At 47.9% G+C, this 24,140-nt stretch overlaps 1 protein-coding gene across 1 annotated transcript in view; it reads left to right on the top strand.

The window, feature by feature from the left end:
- The window catches only part of MMP16 (matrix metallopeptidase 16), a 138,772-nt gene that overhangs the window by 89,960 nt on the left and 24,672 nt on the right, over positions 1–24,140 (top strand). The window contains exons 5-6 of the mRNA XM_084864786.1: positions 8,263–8,424; positions 20,970–21,181. Of these exons, the coding sequence (XP_084720912.1) occupies positions 8,263–8,424; positions 20,970–21,181 (374 nt within the window). The remainder of the gene's footprint in view (positions 1–8,262; positions 8,425–20,969; positions 21,182–24,140) is intronic.

Below are 24,140 nucleotides of genomic sequence, written 5' to 3'. Positions count from 1 at the left end.
GGTTGCCCCCAACTGCCCCCATCCTGCTGGCCTGGTCACTCCAAATAGCCAGCTGTTCAGTTGTTTGGTCATCCCTCACTAACACCTCTGCAGGCCTAGTTGTAGGCAGCCATCTTGTGAGGGTATGAGTGTTAATTTGCATATTACCTCTTTATTATATAGGCTTCTATAAAGAACTTATCATATTTCAGTATCTTAACACAAAAATCAAGTCAGTGAAATTATATTCACAGAAACAGTGGCAACCATATTAATTTTACCTTCCTGGTTCCTGTAATTGAATAAATTACAGTTTGAGTCCAGCTAAGGCACGTGTTGGCATCAGTGCTTTTAATGAGTGTCCACACACTCAGACACTGTCCCTTTGTAGCCCTGTGATTCCTTCATAGTGGCTGTGGGACTGAATTAATCACTCCAATGAGCAGAATGTGGTGGTTGATGTTGGGACATACACAGAACTCAATCAATCTCTCTCTCTCTCTCTCTCTCTCTCTCTCTCTCTCTTTCTCTCTCTCCCCCTTTCTCACTTTCCCCCTCAATACATTTACCTTAGAGCCCTGTCACTCTGTTCTGTAGAAGCCCAGGCCATATGGAGAGCCAGGAGCAGGGACTTCTCCAGTAACCAGCATGCTGGAAGGGCACTCTGGCCTCGGCCTGCTGGAGGCACACCTAGCCTCCCAAGAGACACCTCACTCAGACCTGGTAGCAGTGAATAACTAGAATGTCACTCTTGAGGTTTTTTACAAAAAGCAACTATTAAAAACGTATTTTAGGGCTTTCAAGTATTGATGCTCACTCTTACGGACATAGAAAATCTTTCGTTTTCTACCTTTTGAAAATGAAGGATGTGTGGCTGCCTTCGGGGATGTGCCGATGTCCCCTGCACGGCTGGAGGCAGCTGTGTAAGAGCAGCCGCCTGCTAGGAATCAGGAAGCCGAGCAGCGTGCCAGGGGGAGGTTGTGGGAGGTCTGGTGCTTCTGGGAAGCGGACCCCAGAGAAGTGCCTGCACAGGAAGTGATGGGCTGGGACGAAGGGTCACTCCTGTCAGTCACTGAGTGGGGCTGCGGGGCCATGACGGGCACTGCCTTGTGCGGCCGGAGGGGAAGCAGAGGGCATGCCTGCAGCTGCGTGTCAGGGGTTCGCAGGAGCGTGGCCGAGGGCAGGCCGTGAGCGGGTGGGAAGGGAAAGGAGAGCTGCAGGGAAGGTGGCCGGGGCCAGGGGAGGGAGGCTGGGTATGGAGGGCAGTTTGTAGCAGGCGACCCACACTGTCCTTAGTAGGAACCCCTTTGGGATGTCGCCGTGGTGAGGTTTCACACGCTCCAATGAGCCAAAGGCAGTGTCCTCAGCGGACATGGCTGGGCTCCTGGGAGATTTGGTCATGTGACGGCTTTGCTCCCGGTGACGTGTGGTGGACGGTAACCTCTTCCTGTCGCCGTGACAGCAATGGCAGTAACACTCCTGCGCAGGGCCGAGGTTGTGGTGGCCTGGGAGGCAGCACTGGTCTCTGCCTCACTGAGCCCGCGTCCACGTGGTGGCTTACCCGGTGCGGGCAATGACGCTTACTCCAGACAGGTGTTTTTGGGGGGAGGGCAGTGGGGGGAGTAATTCATGGAGGGTCATGTTCGGCACAGAAACGGGACTTCGGGGTCAAACAGACCTCAATCCGAGGTGCTGTGCCACTTCCCGGCTCCTCCAGTTTTCTCCAAACCTTTGTTCGGTTGCTATTTGGGGGTGACCATGTCACCTCAAGGGGTCACTGTGAGAACCCCCTCCTGGACCAAGTGCTCGTTTCCAGTCCCTCTGAAGAGCCTTCACCGGCAGCACAGCGGCCGGGCTGTCCTGGACCCACAGGCCCAGTTATGGCTTCCATCCCAGTCAGGATGCAGCCAGAGGCACGACCGCTGTCTTTCTCTCCCTTCCTCTCTCTCAGCACCAATGGAAACACAATCCTCCGGTGAGGATTAAGAATGACGGTTCGTTACCGAAATCTGTTCCTCCACCTCACCCTGTGGGCTTCACCGTCCTAGCGGCAGACTGAGGAGACGTGGAGGCTTAGTGATGCCCAGCCTTTGGCAGGACCCACCACGCGTGTGATCCCAATAGCAGCCCCCGGCACCCCCTCCCCAACACCCTCCGGCACCCCCCCGGCACCCTCCCCCCACCCCCGCACCCTTCGGCTGGCTGTGGGTGCATCTTGCCTGTGCTGGAAGCCCCTCCGACTGCACGAAGACAGGGGTTTGCTGGAATGTTCTGAGAGCCCTCCCCTTGGCAGACGCACAGTTCTCACCAGGGCTGTGATCCCACGTGTCTGATCCCTTCACCTTCCCCTCACTCTGGCAGTCGTCCCTCTGTTCTCTGCCTGTGAGTGCTCTAGTTTGTTGTAAGTTCCTCCAGCTCTTTAGATGAGAATCAGCACCTTCATGAAGAAAGGAAGTGGCAGTGGCTGAGGCCTGGACACCTGGTTGTTGCCGGCACCTCAGCATCATGGGGGAGAGCGGACTTGGTCCACGGGTGCAGGAGGGGCGATGCAGGCCACGTGTCTTCGTTACTTTGTGTCAGGCAGTGCACGGTGTCTGTCCCAGCTGCGGAGGGAGGGGCTCCACCCCTGGAGCATGGGAGCACAGCACTGACCCCCGCGACGGGGCCAGGGCCAGCGTGTCCCAGCCGGGCTCAGCGGAGGCGGCACCCTGAGAGCCGGCACAGTGCAGGGAGCCACAGCCACGCGAGGTTTGCTTCGCAAGACTTTGCTGCTTGTAGTGAAGACATGAGACGTGCCTGACTCGCTGAAAAGCGGACTTCCTGTCACACCAGCGCCTGAGGGAAGCATTCGGCTCTCTGGGGTTGATCTGGAGCTTTCCTGGTGCCCCTCCTGGCATGCAGGCCTGAGCTGAGCACTGAGCTTATGAATTAGAACCGGAAATGTCCCGTGGGGCCATACCTTGGAAAAACGTAATGGTTTTGGAAGACCTATTAGATGGGTATTTGATTTCCTTATATTTTAAATGCCAGAAAATGTCACGATATTAGTGAGGAAATGAGAAACTCAAGGCTCAGGTTGGCAGTGAGCTAAGGGGCTAGGGTGCCAGAGGAAGGAGGTGAGAGAAAGCAGACGGAGTCAGTGGGGCCGCCGAGAGGCCAGTGTTTGATAGGCTCATGAGACAACACCTGTTAGGATTCCTCATAACAGTGCTTAATCCTCACCAAGGACACACCTGAGAGAGGAAGGGAGAGAGAGCAAAACATTGACTGGGTGCCTTCTCTGCGCTCCCACCCAGGATCAACCCACAGCCCAGGTCCATGCCCTGACCCGGACTGAACGGGCGCCCCTCAGATTATGTTCCTATGGTAAGGTGACCAGACGTCCCGCGTTTGCTGGGACAGTCCCGATTTTTAACAATTTGTCCCACGTCCTGCAGCGTTTTTTCCAAAAATCTGGACTTTTTTAAAACGCCGTGGGACATTGTTAAAAATCGGGACTGTCCCGCCAAAAGCGGGCCATCTGGTCACCTTATCCTCTGGGACAGCGTTCCAACCCACGGAGCCGCTCGGCCGGGCTGCATCATCATGTCTCAGTGCCTGGGGAAGTGTCCTCCCGGGCACAGCGTGGGAACTCGCCTGGATGGCGAAGGGACACTGGGTGAGCGTAGAGGTAGTTATGGCAGGAGAGTGGTGGTGAGTGTGTGATCGTTGGTTTGACGCTGGGGGTTCTGAGACGAGCACACCCAGACGGGAGACCAGAGGCACCGTGGGGCCGGCCCAGCGGGGCCTCCTGAGAGAGCCAAGTCAGGGTGTGCGCAGTTTAGGCCGGAGCAGTGCTCAGCCGGGAGCCCTTGGGATCCCGCGCTCTTTAGCTCTCTAAAGCGCATGTGCGACAGCAGCTGTTTCCAGTGGAATCCAGTCACAGGCGGTACCTCGTCTACAACGATCCCGTTAGACGCCGTGCGGGTGGTTAGGGGATTGCCGTCGTCCGGAGAAGGAGAGTGCCCGGAGCTCTCCGCGGCCAGTGCTTCCGTGGATAGTGCGGGGGACGCTCTGCGGGCTCTGTCCGATCGGTCAGTGTCCATGGGCTCACCTTCCTCAGACGGGCACAGGCTGCGCAGGACCTGAGGGCGCAGGTCCCCGAACGAAGGACCGGTGCGGTCACTGGTTTCCCGTGTTGGTCTCGGTGGTTCTCTTATTGGTCTCAATGTGCCAACCGCGTGTGATAAGACTGTCTTCCGGGGAGAACGGAGCTCTCACAGCCCCCAGGCCCACACTCACCCCCCGGGGCAGCACAGCCAGAGGCGGCCCAGAGCCAGACTCCCCGCCCTGTTCGCTGGGGCAGGAGCGGGTGCACAGGCTGGAAGTTGTGCAGGTGAAGAGAAATGTCACCCTGTACAGGCCCCTGGGACTCCGGACAAAAGCAGGCAGGAGGGCCCACAGGGGTCTGGGACCCAGCACTGAGCTCAGGTGTCGCCGGGCTCTTGCTGGGCCCGGGAGCCACGGCTGTGCTTGGGGCCCCGGTGGGTCCTCGGCTGCTTGAGATCCGTGCCCGGTGCGGGGAGGGCCCGGTCGGGGAGTGTCCGGTGAGGGGAGGGCCGAGTCTGGGGAGTGTCCGGTGAGGGGAGGGCCGAGTCTGGGGAGGGCCCGGTCTGGGGAGTGTCCGGTGGGGGGAGGGCCTGGTCCATGGAGTGCCCAGTGCAGGGAAGGCCTGGTGCGGGGAGGGCCCGGTGCTGGAAAGGCCCGGTGCGGGGAGGGCCCGGTGCTGGGAGGGCCAGGTGTGGGGAGGGCATGGTGCTGGGAGGGCCCAGTGCGGGGAGGGCCTGGTGTGGGGAGGGTCCGGTGTGGGGAGGGCCCGGTGTGGGGAGGGCCCGGTGTGGGGAGGGCCCGGTGTGGGGAGGGCCCGGTGCGGGGAGGGCCCTGTGTGGGGAGGGCCCGGTGCGGGGAGGGCCTGGTGTGGGGAGGGCCTGGTGTGGGGAGGCCATGGTGCTGGGAGGGCCCTGTGTGGGGAGGGCATGGTGCGGGGAGAGCCTGGTCCTGGTCAGGGGAGCGCCTGGCAGAGGAAGGTCCTGGTCTTGAGGCCACGGGAGCACCTGCCAGCCTCACTCCCTGACTGCCCAGTGGGCGCTCTGTCCCCAATGTCCTGTGATGTCAGATGAGGGCCTTAGCAGAGGCATCTGGTCTGAAACCAGAGGAGCTCATGCTGGAGTCTGTGTTCTGTGTCCGACATCTGGACACCCAGGCGCTCCTTTCCTCCAGCCGCCTTCTCAGCTGCGCAGGCCTGTGGGCAGCGGGAGGTCTGCTCCCCGTGCTGCACACACGCCTCGTGCCCCTCCTCCTGAGCGCCCCTCCCTCCTTGTGTGTATCTCTGCCCGTGACTGTGTGACCCAGGAGCCACATTGCATTGGTTTCTTATCCAGAGTAGCATCTTGAGAAAAAATTTCCTGGCAATTGTCAGCTGATTAGATGGTCATTCATATCTGTAACAGGAAGAAAGCAAAAGGGCTGGGGCATGAGGCGAAGTCGGGTGAGGTGGGAAGGCGCTCCTGTCCCTCTAACTTGGAAGGGGGACGGGCTGGAGAGGTACAAGCCAGGCTCAGGGAAGCCCGGGCATGGCGCCGAGGGGAAGCCTCTTCACTCTGCTCCCCGCACTCTGCTCCGTGGCCTGCACTCCCTGCGCCTCCACAGCCCTGTGGTCTGGCAGCCACACAGCTCACGGCCCAGACCTGCACATGATGCCTGCAGCAGGGAGCACAGCTGAGCCAGTGTGTGGGCAGGGCGGCTCCACATGGACAGAGGCCATGTCCTGGCCGTGGCCTCATCCCGGCCCTGCCCAGGACGGCTGGACTCTTCATGCGAGAAGGAGGATGGGGCGTTGGACAGTAGGGGCCAAGTCCATGGGAGTGAAGAGACTCGGGAAGTGCCTTTTCTTGCCGGTCGCCAGAATTCTACTTGCACGGCGTCTCCAACTGAGCACCCCTGGAATGAGCTCTGGTGATGATGCCCACGCTCACCTCCCCCAAACGAGCCAACACTCACGCACGCACGCACACACACATGCACGCACACACACACACATGCACACACATACACACATGCACATGGGAGCAGCTCGCCTGAGCTGTTTCTGCTTTCTCTCCTCGCCGCTGCACTCTTCGCTAAATACACCCCGGATGTCACTGCTTCCCTCGGTCTCTGAGGCGCCTGCTTCAGGCCAGGTCGCCCGCACCTTGGCGATGACGTCCCAGGCTGGCACAGCTGCTCCTGGTTCCCCAGGGCACCCCAGAGTCTGCCTGGTCCAGCGGGTCCCTGCTTTGCTCAGAGCATGTAGGGCCCACCACTCAGACTGAAAGCCTCCTGTCACCATGGTCCAAAGTTCTGCAGGAACTGGCTACAGGTGCCCTCCAGCTTCCCGGCCTCTGCCTATCTCCCCTTACCAAGTCACCATGTAATACCTGTACCTCTCCCCTCATCATGTCACCGTGTAACGCCTGTACGTCTCCCCTTACCATGTCACCGTGTAACACCTCTATGTCTCCTTACTATGTCACAGTGTAACACCTGTACATCTCTGCTTATCATGTCACTGTGTAACGCCTGTACGTCTCCCCTCAGCATGTCACTGTGTAACACCTGTACGTCTCCTCTCAGCATGTCACTAACACCTGTACGTCTCCCCTCAGCATGTCACTGTGTAACACCTGTACGTCTCCCCTCAGCATGTCACTGTGTAACACCTGTACGTCTCCCCTCAGCATGTCACTGTGTAACACCTGTACGTCTCCCCTCAGCATGTCACTGTGTAACACCTGTATGTCTCCCCTCAGCATGTCACTGTGTAACACCTGTACGTCTCCCCTCATCACGTCACCATGTAACACCTCTCTGTCTCCTTACTATGTCACAGTGTAACACCTGTATGTCTCCCCTCATCATGTCACCATGTAACACCTATAAGTCTCCCCTCAGCATGTCACTGTGTAACACCTGTACGTGTCCCCTTATCATGTCACCGTGTAACACCTGTATGTCTCCTTATCATGTAACACTTGTATGTCTTTTCTATCCTGTTTCTTTCCAGTCTCCCTCGTTAGAATGTTACTTTTGTTAGGGTGGGGATTGTTGTATGACATGTTCTCATCTGTGCCATCTGAGTCTAGAGCTGTGCCTGCAGAGTGTAGGCATGCAGTGAACAGTGAGGGGGCCATGGACGAGGGATGGGTGACCCCGCTGGCTGCTCCATGGAGTCTGTGTGCCCTCAGCACTGCAGCGCTGGGCTGAGATTTGCTCTGAATTAAAAGGATGGAATCAGCTTGTCTATGAATTGATTAGAATTTGTAGTTATAGAGCAAATGTAGTTACCATGACTGTGAGGCTACACAACTGAGTCCCACATTCTAGGTCAGTAAGGAAAAGAAGAGTTCATAAAACAGCCGAGTTCTCATAGGAATATACTCAGTAATATTGTGCTAATGCTGTATGGTGCCACATGGGTACTAAACTTAGTGGCTTGTCATTTAGTAAATTATATGTCAGTTTATTGTGCTGTGCACCTGAAACTAATGTAATATTATATGTCAACTGGAACAGAATTTTTTTTAACTTTAAAAAATAATGTAAGCAGGAAAAATCTGTATATCTAATAGAAAAATATGTTAATTAACCAGGATGCCATAACAGGTCTTCTGGACAGGAAGAGGTTGTGTGTGCAGCATGGGGGGCGGAGCTGAAGGGGCCTCCACGCCAAGGCTGCTTCAAGGGCCAGAGAGGGAGGCAAGGCTGGACCAGCGACTCGAGGGTGGGTGGTGCCGTGTGATTTTGAATCGAGTGCTGGGCTCCTGGTGTATAAATAATGACCGAGTTTTAGTTGCAGCTCCATAAACACAGGGTGGCTGGGCACACGGCAGCCTGTCTCCGGGGCCTTCCTCACTCCTCTGCTGCCCGCTCTCACGTGTAACAGTGAGAGCCGCCTCCCGGGCTCACAGAGGGCTCCTGCACTGCAGGCTGTACAAGCAGACCCAGTAGACGGACCTCTCTACGCAGAAGCAGCCATTTCTGATGCTGCTGCTCTTTCTTCAGCTCTCCTTCCTTGGCCATCCCTTCACATGTCTACATGCATGTGGCGTCCTACATGCCTCCCCACCCCACTCCCTTGTGAAGTAGCACAGGCAGGACATCCAGGGAGAAGGCAGGTTGAAGCCAGGATGCCCCATTCTCTCGGGTACAGCGAGGAGGACTCCGAGCTCGGGTGCTCCTCAGTCAGCCCTGTCTTTTCCCGCACAGGAAATGACCTGTTCCTGGTGGCCGTGCACGAGCTGGGCCATGCGCTGGGCCTGGAGCACTCCAACGACCCCACGGCCATCATGGCCCCGTTCTACCAGTACATGGAGACCGACAGCTTCCAGCTGCCCAGCGACGACCTGCAGGGCATCCAGAAGATCTACGGTGGGTACCTGCCTCTGCGTGGTTGTTTCCGATGTGTAGACTTTAGAGAGAGGGAGGGAGGGACAGAGAGCGAGAGAGACCAGCTCTTCGCTCCACTTATTGACACATCCTTTGATGGCTTCTGCCTGGAGATCGAACCTCCTACCAAGGACTATCAGGGTGATGTTCTAACCAACCCAGCTACCTGGCAGGACTTTTATACTTTTTAAGAAATTAATTTATTTGAGTTATTTTCTGAAGTATAAAAATTGGTTGCTTCCGTTTGCTTAACCCTGCAGAGGAGTCCAGAAATTCCTGCTGTGCCTGCTTCTTTGAAATAGGTGCTATCAGTACATTGAGAGGAAATGCTAGGGAAGCAGTCTTACCTATTGGCCAAAGCCTTCACTCCATCAAGTTTTGTTGGCAGTAAGCCAAGATGCCTGAATAGACAGATTATGAGAAATTCTTAAACACGGATAAGAGTTTCTCACTGAGTTTCATTGAGAGATGTAGTTACAGTAAAGCGCTGATAACATTCAGTGTTTAAGTTCAGGTAAAAATAGGTAATAAATGACTGTAACCAATAAAAACGGTGAGAAACATAAGCTTTTCCTCTAACATCTGAGGCTCTGGTGCAGACTCACAGGCTGTCTCTCTCTCGGGTTATGATGCTGCTGTTAGATATTTCACAGACAAATCACCTTTGAAGTTGCAGAAAATGCCCTTGCTGGTTGGATATAATGAAACGGCCTCAAAGGCCTGTCGTTACTAAGAATGAAAGTTAACGAACGAGGGCGTCAACGTTAACACATGGCCACGCTGACTCACATGTATCCTCAGTGCGTGTCCAGTGCAGTGAGGGCGCTGTTATTTGTGGGGCCCGGTCTAGAATGCAGGTCCGATGAAGGGAAAAGGACTATCACACATTCCACCATCACCCGCTCCCTCACCGGACCTCGGCCTGGGAGGGCATTCTGCCACAGGCTGTGAAGTCCTTGGCGCTCATCGCCTGCAGACGGAGGTCCTGCTGTGCCAACCTGGCGCCTGTGCCTCCGGCTTCCTCTGCTCGCTGGGGCTGTGCGGGCGGAACGCCCAGTGCCCAGGAGATGCTGCTGGCAGTTTAAGTGGCGGCATTTCAGTTCATTAATCCTGTGTGCATTCCTTAGTTCGTCCACTGCGATAGCTCAGTGGTAAGCATTCTCACCGGGTTAGAACAGATTTAAAAAACACAGGTCCACTGTGTGTGGCTCTTGATTTTTGGGAGATTCACAAGGTGACGTTTCTGGGACACTGAGCACACTGAGTGTCCGAGGGAACTATCAGGTCCTTCCTGGGGCCGAGTCAGGGGTCTTGGCAGAAGGTCTGCAGATTAAGCAAGCAGGTTATTGCTTCTTTCTCCTCTTTTGTAAATCTTGGCATACTCTTCATTTATTTATTAATTTTTAAAATTTTCATTGTTGAACGTATTACATATGTGTTCCCCCTCCCCCATTCACAACCTCCAGCCCACGCCTGCACCCTGTCCCAGGCTCTCACCACCTAGCTGTCCATGTCCATGGATGATGCATATATACTATAAGGTCTTTGGCTAATTCCACCCACCCACCCTCCCCCGTCTTCCCTCTGAGCATCCACAGTCTTTTCCAGGCTTCCATGTCTCTGGATTCTCTGTTCATAAGTTTATTTATGGACCACAACTTTTCCATCCACTCATCTACTGATGGGCACTTTCCAGATCTTAAATTGTGCTGCTACGAACATAGGGGTGCATACATTCTTTCTGATTGGTGTTTCAGGTTTCTTAGGATATATTCCTAGAAGTGGGAATACTGGGTCAAATGGGAGTTCCATATTTAATTTTTTTGAGAAAACTCCATACTGTTCTCCACAGTGGCTGCACCAGTCTGCATTCCCACCAGCAGTGCACAAGGGTTCCCTTCTCTCCACATCCTCACCAGCACTTGTCATTTGTTGATTTATTGATAGTGGTCATTCTGACAGATGTGAGGTGATACCTCATTGTCATTTTAATTTGCATCTCTCAGATGATTAATAACTTTGAGCATTTTTTCTTATGTCCTTTGGCCATCTATATATCTGCTTTGGAGAAGTGTCTATTTAGGTCCTTTGCCCATTTTTTAATTGAATTGTTTGTCTTTTTTTTTTTTTTTTTTTTTGTGTGTGTGTGTGTGTGTGTGTGTATGTTAAGATGTATGAGTTCCTTATCTATTTTGGATATTAACCCTTTATCAGATGTATCATTGCCAAATTTGTTTTCCCATGCAGTGGGCTCCCTTTTCACTTTGCTGATGGTTTCTTTTGCTGTGCAGAACCTTTTTATTTTGATGTAGACCCATTTGTTTATTTCCTCCTTAGTTTCCTTTGCCCTAAGAGATGTAACCATAAACATATTGTTACGGGTGATGTCCTAGATTTGCTGCCTATGGATCCTTCTAAGATTTTTATGGTTTCTCAACTTACATTTAAGTCCTTTAGCCATTTTGAGTTTATTCTTGTGTATGGTGTAAGTTGGTGGTCTAGTTTGCATGTACTTGTCCAATTTTCCCAACACCATTTATTAAAGAGACTGTCTTTATAGTCTTGTCTCCTTTCTTAAATGTTAATTGAGTATAATGGCTTGGGTGGATTTCTGGGTCTATGTTCTGTTCCATTGATCTATATGCTTAATCTTGAGCCATTACCAGGCTGTTTTGATTAAAGTGGCTTTGTAATATAATTGAAATCAGGTACTGTATTGTAATTTCTCCAACTTTGTCTTTCTTTCTCAGCATTGCTGCAGCTATACAGGGTCTTTTATGATTCCATATACATTTTCAGAGTATTTGTTCTAAATCTGTGAAATATGCTGTTGGTACTTTGATAGGGATTGCAGTGAATCTGTAGATTGCCTTGGGTAGTATGGATATTTTTATGATGCTGTTTCTACCAATCGTGAACACGGTATATTCTTCCACTTGTTTATATCATCTTCTATCTCTCTTTTCAATGTCCTGTAGTTTTCTAAGTACAGGTCTTTTGCCTCCTTGGTTAAGTTTATTCCTCAGTATCTTATTATTTTTGTTCCAATGGTAAGTGGGATGTTTACTTAGTTTCTCTTTCTGAGAATTCATTATTGGTGTATAAAAAAAGCCATTGATTTTTGGGTGTTGATTTTGTATCCTGCTACATTGCCAAATTAATTTATTAAATCTAGTTGTATTTTGGTGGAGTCTTTAGGTTTTGCTCTGTACAATATCATGCCATCTGGGAATACTGAAAGATTTGCTTATTCCTTTCCAATTGGCATGCCTTTTATTTCTTCTTCTTGACTGATGGGTGTGGCTAGGATTTCTAGTACTGTGTTGATAAGAGTGATGAAAGCGGACATCCCTGTCTTATTCCTTTTCTTAGGGGAAATGGTTGTAGTTTTTGTCCATTGAGTCTAATGTTGGCTTTATGTTTGTCACATTTGGCCTTTATTTTGTTGAGTATGCTTCCTCTATTCCCTCTTCACTAAGGGTTTTTAATAAAAAATGGATATTGGATTTTGTTGAATGCTTTTTCCACATCTATTGATATGATCATGTGGTTTTTGTCTTTCAGTTTGTTTATGTGATGTATCACATTTATTGATTTACAAATATTGTACCAGCCTTGCATTCCTAGAATAAATCCCACTTGGTCATGGTGTATGATCTTTTTTATGTATTGCTGGATCTGATTTGCTAATATTTTGTTGAGTATTTTAGCACCTATGTTCATCAGGGATGTTGGTCTGTAATTCTCTTTCTTTGTACTGTCTTTATCTCATTTTGAAATTAGGATAATGTTGGTCTCATAAAAGAGCTTTGAAGTATTCCCTCCTCTTAGACTTTTTGGAATAGTTTGAGTAGTATAGGTGTTAATTCTTCTTTGAATGTTTGGTAAAACTCCCCTGTGAAGCCATCTAATTCAGGGCTTTTGTTTGCTGGGAATTTTTATTTTTTATTATTATTACTGTTTCAATTTCATCAATAGTTATTGGCCTAATCAGGTTTTCTGATTCTTCCTGATTCAGTTTGGAATATTATATTTTTCTAGGAAAGTTTTCCATTTCATCTATGTTGCCCAGCTTGTTGGCAAATGGTTGTTCATAGTATTTTCTTACAATCCTTTGTATTTCTGTGGTGTGACATTCATTATTGATGTTATTTATTTGGGTCCTCTCTCTTTGTTTTTTGATGAGTCTGGTTAATAGATCATCAATCTTGTTTATCCTTTCAAAGAACCAGCTCTTGGTTTCACTGATTTTTGTTTTGTTTTGTTTTGCCTCTATGTCATTTATTTCTGTTCTAATCTTTATTATTTCCTTCTTTCTACTTGCTCTGGACTTTTCTTGTTGTTCTCTTTCTAGTTCTTTAAGTTGTAGGGTTAAATAGTTTATTATTAATTTTCTTGTTTTTTAAGGTAGGCCTCTAGTGCTATGAATTTCCCTCTTGGGACTGCTTTTGCTATGTCCCATAGATTTTGGGTTTGTTGTGTGTTCATTTTCATTTATTTGTAGGAAGTTTTTTTTTATTTCTTTCTTGATATCATTGGTAATCCATTCATTGTTTAATAACATGCTATTTAGCTTCCAGGTGTTTGAATGTTTTGGGTGTTTTTACTGTAGTTGATTTCTAATTTCATTCCACTGTGATCTCTGTAGATGCTTGAGAAGATTTCAAACTTCTTGAACTTGTAGAGACTTATTTTATGTCCTAACATGTGGTCTATCTTTGTGAATGACCCATGTGCACTTGAGAAGGATGTATATTCTGCAGCTTTGGGGTGAAATGTTCTATAAATTTCAATTAAACCCTGGTGTGTCCTTTAGGATCACTGTTTCCTTGTTAATTTTCTCGTCAGGAAGATCTATCCAATTAAGTCAGAATGGTGTTAAAATTCCTTATTATGACATGATTGTTGTTGATGTCTTTCTTAAAGTCCCCTAGAAGTATTTTTTTTTTATATATATATATATTGAGGTGCTCCTATATTGGGTGCATATATGTTTACCAAGGTTACATTCTCTTGTTGGATTGATTCATTTAGTATGTTGTTTCATGTGATGGCCTTCCTTTTGAAGTCTATTTTGTCAGATAAAAGTATTGCTACACCAGCCTTTTTTTTTTTTTTCCTTTCCCTTTGCATGGAAAAAAAAAATTTCCCATCCCTTCACTCTCATTCTGTGTGAGTGTTTTGTTATAAGGTGGGTCTCTTGTAGATAGCATATAGTTGGTTCATGTTTTCGTATCCATTGATCTACCCTATGTCTTTTGATTGGAGTATTTAATTCATTTACATTTAATGTTATTATTGATAGGTACTTATTTATTGCTATTTTAATTCTTTTTTATATTTTCTTCTTTCTTGCCTTCTTAATTCTGTATGCCTGATCTCTCTTTCCTCCTCCCCCCCTCTCCTCATAACAGCATTCTCTTTACCATTTCTTGTAATGCTAGCTTTGCTAGCTTGGTTGTGATTTGCGATAAACTACTTTAGCCTTTTTTTTTTTTTTTTTTTTTTTTTTGTCTGGGAAGCTCTTTATTTGACTATTTATTTTGAATTATAGCCTTGCTGGATATAGTAATATCCTTGCTTTCCATTTCCCAGAGTACTTCATGCCATTTGCTTCAGAGTTTCTTATGAGAAATCAGGTGACAGCCTTATGGGAGCTCCTTTTAGGTAACAGTTTGCTTTTCTCTTACTGCCCTTTAGATTCTCTTTGACTTTAATTTTTTGGCATTTTACTTATGATGTGTCTGGGCATGGGCCTGTTTGGATTCTTCTTGTTTGGGACTCTCTGTGCCTCCTGAACTTATGTGTCTTTTTCCTTCACCAGGTTAAGGAAGCTTTCTGCCATTATTTATTCAAACACATTATTCTTTTATGCATCACCTGGCACACCTGCTATGCAGATATTGTTATGTTTCACATTGCCCCACAACTCCCTGAAGCTGTCCACCTGTTTTTTTAAATTGTTGTTTATTTTCTTTTTGGTTCTCTGATTGAGTGATTTTTTGCTACCCTGTCTTCAAATTCACTGATCCAATCTTCAGCTTCCCCTAATCTGCTATTTATTCCTTCCAATATGTTCTTTATTTTGCCATCTTATTCTTTATTTCTGTTTTCATAGCTATTATAGCTTTTCTCATACTGTTGAACATATTACCATTATTATTCTAAACTCTACATCAGATAAATTTCCTATCTCACTTCATTTATGTCTTCTGGAAAGTTCTCTTGCTCTTGCATTTGGAGGTTATTTCTTTGTCTCCTCGTTTTGGATGCCTGTTTGTGTTTCTGACTATTAGGTAGATGTGCTACACCTTTCAAGCTCTCATTAGGACAATGTCATTCGCTGTTTCTTTTTTTTTTTTAAATATATTTTTATTTATTTCAGAGAGGAAGGGGGAGGGGGGAGAGAGAGAGAGAGAGAGAGAGAGAGAGAGAGAGAGAGAGAGAGAGGGGAAGACATCAATGATGTGAGAGAATCATTGATCAGGTGCTGTTCTCACATGTCCCCTACTGGGAATTGAGCATGCAACCTGGTCATGTACCCTTGACTAGAATCAAACCTGGGACCTTCTAGTCCACAGGACAACACTTTATCCACTGAGCCAAAACTGCTAGGGCTCAATTTGTTTCTTACAAAGACTCAAAGCCTTCAGAGACCACCTCCTCTTGCAGATTGAATTTAGTTTGGAATAGCCCTCAGGCAATTGCCCGCAGATGTGAGAGTTTTTCCCATCAGGGTGGGGCACTTGCTTCTGTCTGGAGGAAAGTTGTTATTCTCAGTCTCTTATGGGCCTCAGCAACTCCACACCATGGGACAAGGTGTTTTCCAAGGTGGGTAACCTCTCTTCCCCCAGGCAAAACTGCCTACATAACAATTGTCTGCATGAGAAAAATGACCTTCAAAGTGAGAAGGAATGACTTAGCCTCTGAAACCAGGATGTCTGCCTTCTGAGGTTTAATCCCAGAGCCTCCAACACTGGCTTCTGCTCGCACAGCTCCAGTGTACTCTGCCTTCCCTCTGCAAAGCACAAGGTGAGTGGCTCCACAGGGAATTTTGTACATTGGCCCTTTAAGAGGGTGCCTGCATTAATAGCCATCTCTTCTTGGAAGAACACAATCCTGCTGTTATCCACGGCCAGATATTATGTGCATAACCTTCTCAGTTCTGGTGCTCTCAGAAGAGGGGCACAGCTTGGGGATTAGTCTGCAGAGTTCTCAGTGGCAATACCCCACATTTGAGATATCCCTCTGCAATTTCAGTTGCTGTCTGTGGGCCTGTGGCCAGCCCTTTTGTGCCTCTGCCCCTCCTACCAGTCTCTATGTGGTCTCCACTTCCCAACCTTGAGTATCAGGCCTCTCTCCAGGGAGTCTTCAGTTGATTATTCAGGGTGTTTTCTTACATTTAGTTGTAATTCCAGTTTGGTCCTGCAGCATCCACTTACTCCACTGCCATTTTAAAAATATATCATTTTATTGACTTCAGAGAGGAAAGGAGAGGGCAAGAGAGAAATGGAAACATTAATGATGATGAGATAGGACAACGGTGGCTAGCAGAATGACAATGTCGAAGAGAGTGTGAAGGAAGAGCAAAAGAGGAGTGTGAGGTAGGTGTGTGTGTGTGTGTGTGTGTGTGTGTGTAAGTGATGGACAGTTAGACCCTGCAGGACATTCAGAGGCTGGAAGACCAGGTTATCCTAGAGGAAGGGCCTCTGCGACTACTGAAATTACTCCCAGGGTGGCTGTCCTGACAGAAACCATGAGATCTTGAAGGGGAGAGCTGCTGTGACTAGGAGCCCAGTCTCACCACCACCCAGACTAGACTCAGACTCCATCCTGGGCCCTACAGGCACTCCAGCCAAATACCTGCTACCTGAGCTGTAGACCCACAGACACCAGAATTCCAGCCTCTCTGGATGAGGGCTCCTGTGGGTCCTGGAGTATACTCGTCTCCTGCCAGTCCATCGCATAGTTCCCAAGCATCCTGTTGGTGACTCTTGAATTGTGTCCCTGCCAGCCAAGCCTGCAGCATCACCCTGGCCCCCACAGTCCCTCAGGTGAGTTTCTGGCTGAGTTCCTTCTCCAAGACTGAGTAGTCAGCTCCTGCCCTGTGAGTCTCATAATCAAGCCTCTGTCTGCATCCCCTGCCCACCAAGACCAAGGTGCCAGCCCAGCTTTGCACATCCAGCAAGCAAACTTTGGATCAGTGTTAGCAAGAATGGGAAGACAAAAAACAATCCCCAACAAGGAAAAGGGGGAATTACCAGAAAAGAAACTAAATGAAACATAGGCATGCAATATATCAGAAAAAGAATTCAAAGTAATGGTCCTACTGTTCATAAACCAGATGGGTGAGAAAATCAACAACTTATGTAAGAGTCAGGAGGAAATAAAAAAGTGATATAGTTACAATAAGAAACATGATGGAAGTTTTAAACAGTAGACTAGAAGAAGCTGAGGATCCAATTAGTGAATTAGAAGATAGGGCAGCAAAACACCCAATCTGAACAGCTAAACAAATTAGAAAGCAGGAGAGCCTAATGGAGCTTTGGGACAAAATGAAACAAAGTAACATACATATAATAGGGGTGCCAGAATGACAAGAATAGGAGCAATGATTAAAAAACCCATTTGAAGTACTGTATTTTCTGGCGTATAAGACGACCCCCTAATTTTACAATTAAAACATAGGTTTAGGCCTATATTTGCTGTATAAGACTACCCCCCACTTCAAAGAAAAGACTTACTTTACCTTCAAGATCTGCAAGTAATTTTTGTGCAATTTTGGTCTTTTGCCCCTGATCTTCGGTTGACTTTTTTTTGTTTCAAAAGTCGTCTTTTACGCTGGAAAATACGGTAATAATGACAGAAAATGTCCCACTAGGAGGTGTGCAGGAGGCAACTCATTGATGTTTCTAACTCTCTATCTCTCTCCCTGCCTCTCTGTAAACAATCAATAAAATACATATTTTTTAAAAAAAATTCAAGCAAACAAAAGCCCTGGGCCAGATGGCTTCATTGGGGGAGTTTTACCTAACATTCAAAGAAGAACTATAACCCTTCCTTCTCAGACTATTCTAAAAAATTAAGTGGAAGGAACACTTCCAAGCTCTTTCTATGAAGCCAGCATTACCCTAATCCCAAAACCAGATAAAGATACTACAAAGAATTATAGGCCAATATCTCTAATGAACATAGATGCTAAAGTCCTCAAAAAGTCCTATCAAATCAGATCCAGCAATACATTAGAAAGATTATACATCATGACCAAGTGGGACTTATTCTGGGGATGCAAGTATCCTAAAATGAATAAACGTGATACATCACATAAATAAACTTAGAAATAAAAATCACATAGTCATATCAATCGATGCAGAAAAAGAATTTGACAAAATCCAACATCCTTTCTTGATAAAAACTCTAAGTATGAGGGGTCATACTTCAACATAATAAAAACCTTATATGACAAACCTACAGACAATATCATACTCAACGGGTAAAAACTAAAACCATTTCACCTAAGAGCAAGATAAGGTTGCCCACTCTCACCACTTCTGTTGGACATAGTACTGGAAGTGCTAGCCATAGAATTAGACAAGAAGAATAAATAAAAGTCATCCAAATTGGAAAAGAAGAAGTAAAACTATAATTATTTGCAGATGACATGATATTGTACATAGAAAATCCTAAAGACTACATCAAAAAATTATTAGACTTAATAAATTAATTCAGCATTGTAGCATGATACAAAATTAACACCCAGAAATCTATGGCTTTTTAAATACATCAATAATAAACTTACAGAAAGAGAAATTTTAAAAAGCAATCCCATTTACTATTGCAATAAAAAAAAATAAGATTCCTAGGAATAAACTTAACCAAGGAGGTAAAAGACATGTAACTAAAAAAACTACAGGAAGTTTTATAAAGAGAGAAAAGAGGACATAAACAAATGGAATAATATACCATGTCCATGTATTGGAAGAATCAACATTAAAATATCCATACTACCCAAGGTAATCTATAGGTGCAATTCAAGCTGCATTAAAATACCAGCAGCATATTTCAGAGACCTATAACAAACTCCAAAAATTCATCTGGAATAAAAAAAGACCCTGAATCCTGAAAAAGAAGAACAAAGTTGGAAGTATCACAATACCAAATATCAAGCTGTATTACCAAGCCATGGTTTTCAAACTGCCTGGTACTGGCACAAGAACAGACATATATAGACCACTGGAACAGAACAGAGAACCCAGAAATCGACCCAGGCCATTACGCTTAATTAATATTTGACCAGGCAAGAGCATATAATGGAGGTGTCAAGACAGTCTCTTCAATAAATGGTGTTGGGAAAACTGGACAGATATATGCAAAAAATTGACCACCAACTTACACCACACACAAAAATAAACTCAAAATGTATAAAGGACTTAAACGTAAGATAGGAAACCATAAAAACCTTAGAGCAAACCACAGGCAGCAAAATCTCAGACATTTGTCTTATCAATATCTTTACCCATACAGCTCCTAGGATAATGGAAATTAAGGAGAAAATAAATAAATGGGAATGCATTAAAATAAAAGCTGCACAGCAAAAGAAACCATCAACAAAACAAGAAAACCCACTGCATGGGAGAACATGTTTGCCAATGTTGCGTCTGATAAGGGTTTAATCTCCAAAATTTACAGGGAACTCAAAGAACTTAACCAAAGGAAGATAAACAACTCCATAAAAAAATAGGCAAAGGACCTAAAATGATACTTTCTGAAAGTGGACATAAGGAAGGCCGAGAGACATATGAAAACATGTTTAAAGTCACTAATCATCGGAGAAATGCAAATCAAAATGACAATAGGTACCATCTCACATCTGCCAGAATGGCTATCATAAGCAAATCAACAAAGGACAAGTGCTGGCGAGGATACAGAGAAAAAGGAACCCTCATGAACTGCTGGCGGGAATGCAGACTGGTGCAGCCACTGTGGAGAACAGTATGGAGTTTCCTCAAAAACTTAAGTATGGAACTCCCACTAGACCCAGTGATCCCACTTCTAGGGAAATATCCTAAGAAACGAGAAATATCCATCAGAAAGGATATATGCACCCCTATGTTCATAGCAGCACAATTTATAATAGCTAGGTTTGGAAACAGCCTAAGAGCCCATCTGCAGACGAATGGATTAAAAAGCTGTTGTACATCTACACAATAGAATACTATGCTGCTGTCAAAAGAAGGAATTCTTACCATTTGCAACATCATGGATGGGTCTGGAGAGCATTATGCTGAGTGAAATAAGCCAATTAGAGAAAGATAAATATCACATGATCTCACTCATTTGTGAAGTATCATGAACAACTTAAACTGATTAACAAAAATAGAGGCAGAGACAGAGAAGCATGGAACAGACTGTCCAACCTCAGAGGGAAGGCAGGGAGTGGGGGTAAGAGATCCACCAAAGGACTTATATGCATACACATGAGCATTACACAGTCACCAGAGTCACCAGGGGGTGAGGGCATTTTTTGGGGGTGGGAGTGGCAGGAGAGAGGTCAATGGAGGAAAACATAATATCGTAATAGTTATGTATGGGCCAGGGGGGTACCATCTCACTGAGATATTAGGGGCACCACTCTGTAAAGTGTGTGAATGTCGAACCACTCTGTTGTGCACCTGAAATGTGAACTATAATGGGGGGGGGGGGAAGATGGAAAATTGTATGTTATGTTTTTAATAATAATAATAATAAGAAGAAACATCAATGATGAGAGAGAATCATTGATCAACTGCCTCCTGCACACCCTCTACTGGTAGTTGGGCCTGCAACCAAGGTACATACCCTTGAGTCTGCAGGCCGATGCTCTATCCACTGAGCCAAACCAGCTAGGGCTCCATTTTTAATCTCTCCAACACTGTTTCTTTGTAGAAACCCAAATCCTTTGAGGAATGATGATCTGCATCTGCACCGAATTACCTGTGTAAACTTTGGCTTGACTCAGAGTGCCTTAATCAGAGGGAGTTCCGATTCTGTGCTCACATGAAGCTGTTCTAGCAGTTGATCCAAGCATTTCCTGACAAGAGAATGATGAGTCAGGAAGAGGTTGTAAACTGTAACAGGAGACATGGGACTAACTCGTTTATGTTAACTTTTAAAGATATTTGTGTAGAGACTGTCCCTCGAAATCCAGGACAAATGTTGGTGGCACTCACATGTGAGGCTCCAGTATTGATTGCCATTTATTTATTATTTATGCACCACCTATTCCAAAAGGGATTTGAAAGCAGCTTTTCCACAGAGATCTGTGCGAAGCTCTAAAAACTGTCATTAAAAATTAACTAGGAAAGCCTGGCCACCTGGGCCCGGAGGGAGCATGTGTAGCGGCCTCTGAGCAATGCGGCCCAGGGGCCCTGGGTCAGGCGGTTTGCTGCTCAGAAGTGCACGATGGAGAGGCCTCCTACATGTGCCTCTGTGGATGGCGGGCTCTGGGGCACTTTAAATGAGCCGGCGCTGTCCTCCTGTTCCCGCAGGTCCGCCGGACAAGGCCCCTCCGCCGACCAGACCCCTGCCCACGGCGCCCCCGCACCGCTCCGTGCCCCCGGCCGACCCCCGCAGGAACGACAGGCCCAGGCCGCCCCGGCCGCCCACGGGCAGGCCCGCCTACCCCGGCGCCAAGCCCAGCATCTGCGAAGGCAACTTCAACACGCTGGCCGTCCTCCGCCGCGAGATGTTTGTGTTCAAGGTAGGAGTTGGGTTCTCATTAAAGGGCAGCTCAGGGGTCCACAGAGTGGCTTTGGAAATCAGTTCTCACGCGTTCTAAGGCCCCTTCCCAGGCCGCTCACACCTGAAGGGTCAGAAAAGCGTCTTAAAAACTAAAGGCCCCGAGCGTCTGCATGCAGCAGAGACACGGCACCAGTCCCGTTGCCGGGCGCACTTACGGTGGCGCCGAGGTGCTGGGCTGAGGGTTAGGAGGTGCCGCCTGGGAACAGATGGCAGCCCAGAGCACACCAGCCAGGAGTGCCTGTGAGGTCCTGGGAGGGCCCCCTGCTGCCCGTCTGGAGGAGCTTCCTGTCCTCACGTCCAGGAGAGTGCTCACTGGGTCCTGGGCCATGGAGCTGATGGCTGTCCGTGAGACCGCCCTTGCCCTTCACACAGGCCTGCTGGTCTCCTGTCAGGCTTCTGTGCTTACCCAATTCACGTTATTTTTTATTTATTTATTTGTTTGTTCGCTTTTATTTTTTATTTTATGCCACATTATTTTTTTAAAGGTTGGAAGCTAAAACAGATTTTACGTTGTGATAAATGTGCTTTTTGAGGCCATCGGTTCTCAGGTAATCACACTAATTCACACTATATTAAGGGAAGTCACATAATATTGAAAAGTGAATCTAGAATAATACTGAAAAGTCATTTTCTCCCTCAATAGCTGTAAACTGTTCTTAAAGATTAATGAAAAATATGTTTTACATTAGCATTAGAGTATTAAAATGGCCACATCTTTACCAATAGCATCCATTCAAAAATCAAGTGACGTGCCCTCAACTTTGGTGCTCACAGATCCATAAATGATGGAATACGTTCCTGCTTACACAGGGCTTCCTGTTTGCCAGGGGCAGTGCGTGAAAACAGATTCCACGTCATGTTACAGACAAAGCACTCTGCCGGCTTCCCGGTGCCAGGACCTGATGCCATAGACAGCACCAGGCGCCCCCAGGGCAGAGCCCCGAGTTCTGAGGCCTGCCGCGCTCAGGCAGCGTCCCCTCCCTGTGGCCAGATTGCTGGTCACGAGGCAGGGAGCCTGATAAACAGCTTATGAGACATTTCTGTTCACTACAAGCCGCCAGGCGACAAGCGAAGGCTGTGCTCCCAGCGCTCTGGCTGCCTTTTCACTTGTCTTTTCCCCGTGGCGTCGTGGTGTTGCCTCCAGAATGTCTCCCTCACCGCGACGGGAAGCCGTGTGGCCCTGATCCCTGTGGGCCTGTCAGACCCACAGGGATCAGGTGCTCAGGGACACACGGGCCTTCAGGGCTGGGGTCATTCCGCCGGCTCCCTGCTCTGTACACTGCGAGCCCAGGGAGCCCTGACTGACGGACATGGTGCCAGTCCAGGGTCCGGTGAATGGAAGGTCAGGGCCACTTCTCGGGGAGCACACAGGAGCCGCTATTTCCATTAGCAAGACAGGTGTGTGCGAATCACCCATGTTTTAAAGCGTCTCAAACCCCCTCCCCCCCATTACCTTCATCAAACTGAGCAGCAGCCGTTCGGACCTCAGGGACATCTGTGGCGCGGGCCACTGGCTATGGACCACTGCTCTGCAGGAAGGAGTTTCCAGACTCTCAGAAGTTAGGTTCTGGTTTTCACAGTCTCTGCTTTTTTCTAAGTATTACTTCCGTTGAAGATAACTTCTTGGCAGGCATTCCTTTTTCTTATGCTCCCCCTGTCCGATGGTTCTCACGTCATTTCATCATTTCTGAGCTCATCTCCAGGCTCACTCGGGCAGCCACCTGTGCCGGCGTGGCCCAGTGCCGTGGCTGTGCTGGCGTGGCCCGTCGGGAGCCCGTGCTGCAGGAAGGGGGCAGCATACCTTCAGCTCCTGTAGCAGCAGCAGAGCTGGTCACACTGGCCCGAGAAGCTGCGGAGAAAAGGCTACGGGGAGTCTAGTGCCTGGGCGCCTTATTTGGTGCACTGAGAGGCCCATGTACTGAGGGAGGAAATAGAAATATGTGGATGGCAGCGCAAAGCAATAAGTGATATAACTCAAAAATATGGAAGATTTGATCGAAGTGAAGAGAGCGGGACTGGGTGAGCCCAGCTCACGGCACCATTGGCCTGGGGTCACTCACACGTGCCTGGGGATACGCTCCTCCGAGCCCACGTCTGTTACAGAGTGGATGGTCCTGTCCACTGAGGACGGGAACGCCTGCCCGGGTCTGAGACCTGGGTTCGGTTTGCCTTTGTCACTGACTGGTCTTACTGCTCCTGGTACCCACACAGGCCCGACGACCTTGACCTCGAATGGGTGTCATTCCCCCTAAAACCTGGTCTTCCTGCTGGACCGCTGCCACCCTGCTCCCTGGCCTCCCGCAGACACAGCCTGACTGCTCACCGTCTGACTCAGGGCCCTTTGGTATTTTAGGATCACCACTACTGGATGTCACTCTTTCTCAGGCAGCTTGATTTTTCACCTTTTTTACTCTAAATGCTCAGCACAGATCAGAAGCCTGTTATCTCTTCAGCCTCGTCCCGAGCTGGCTGCCATGTCTTGTGTGAAAGGTTGGCTCTTCCTCAGCTCCCGCCTCCCACCGCCCCGTCCCAGCCTCTCCCACCAAAACCCCTCATGGTTTTCCTGCCACTGCCTGCACCCAGCCAGCCTGTCCTCTCCTCTCACTTCCATCAGGAGGTCCTTGACCGCTTTATTTATTTTTAATTCTTCTGGATGTGCTTCCTATGCCACTTGAAAGCTTCAGAGCATTTTGTATATTTTGTTTATCTGAAGAAGCTATGAACAGTATCCATAGCAAATGAAGACCAGAACTATTCCAGGTATGAACAACCACATGAGTCTGTCCTGCAGTAGGTGGCTCCACAGTGACAATCGGTGCACATCCTTCCCTCTGAAGAGGAGGAGGTGGCTCTCAGGTGAACAGTGCTCATTGCTGCTTCCCTGCCAGGAGGGAAAGTTCTGTAAGCAACCAAACTGC

The sequence above is a fragment of the Pipistrellus hanaki genome (assembly GCF_964339955.1).
Source record: "Pipistrellus hanaki genome assembly, chromosome: 17".
Classification (NCBI taxonomy): Eukaryota; Metazoa; Chordata; class Mammalia; order Chiroptera; family Vespertilionidae; genus Pipistrellus; species Pipistrellus hanaki.
The sequence above is the reverse complement of the archived record's forward strand: the minus strand, read 5'-3'. Positions and strand labels throughout refer to the sequence as shown.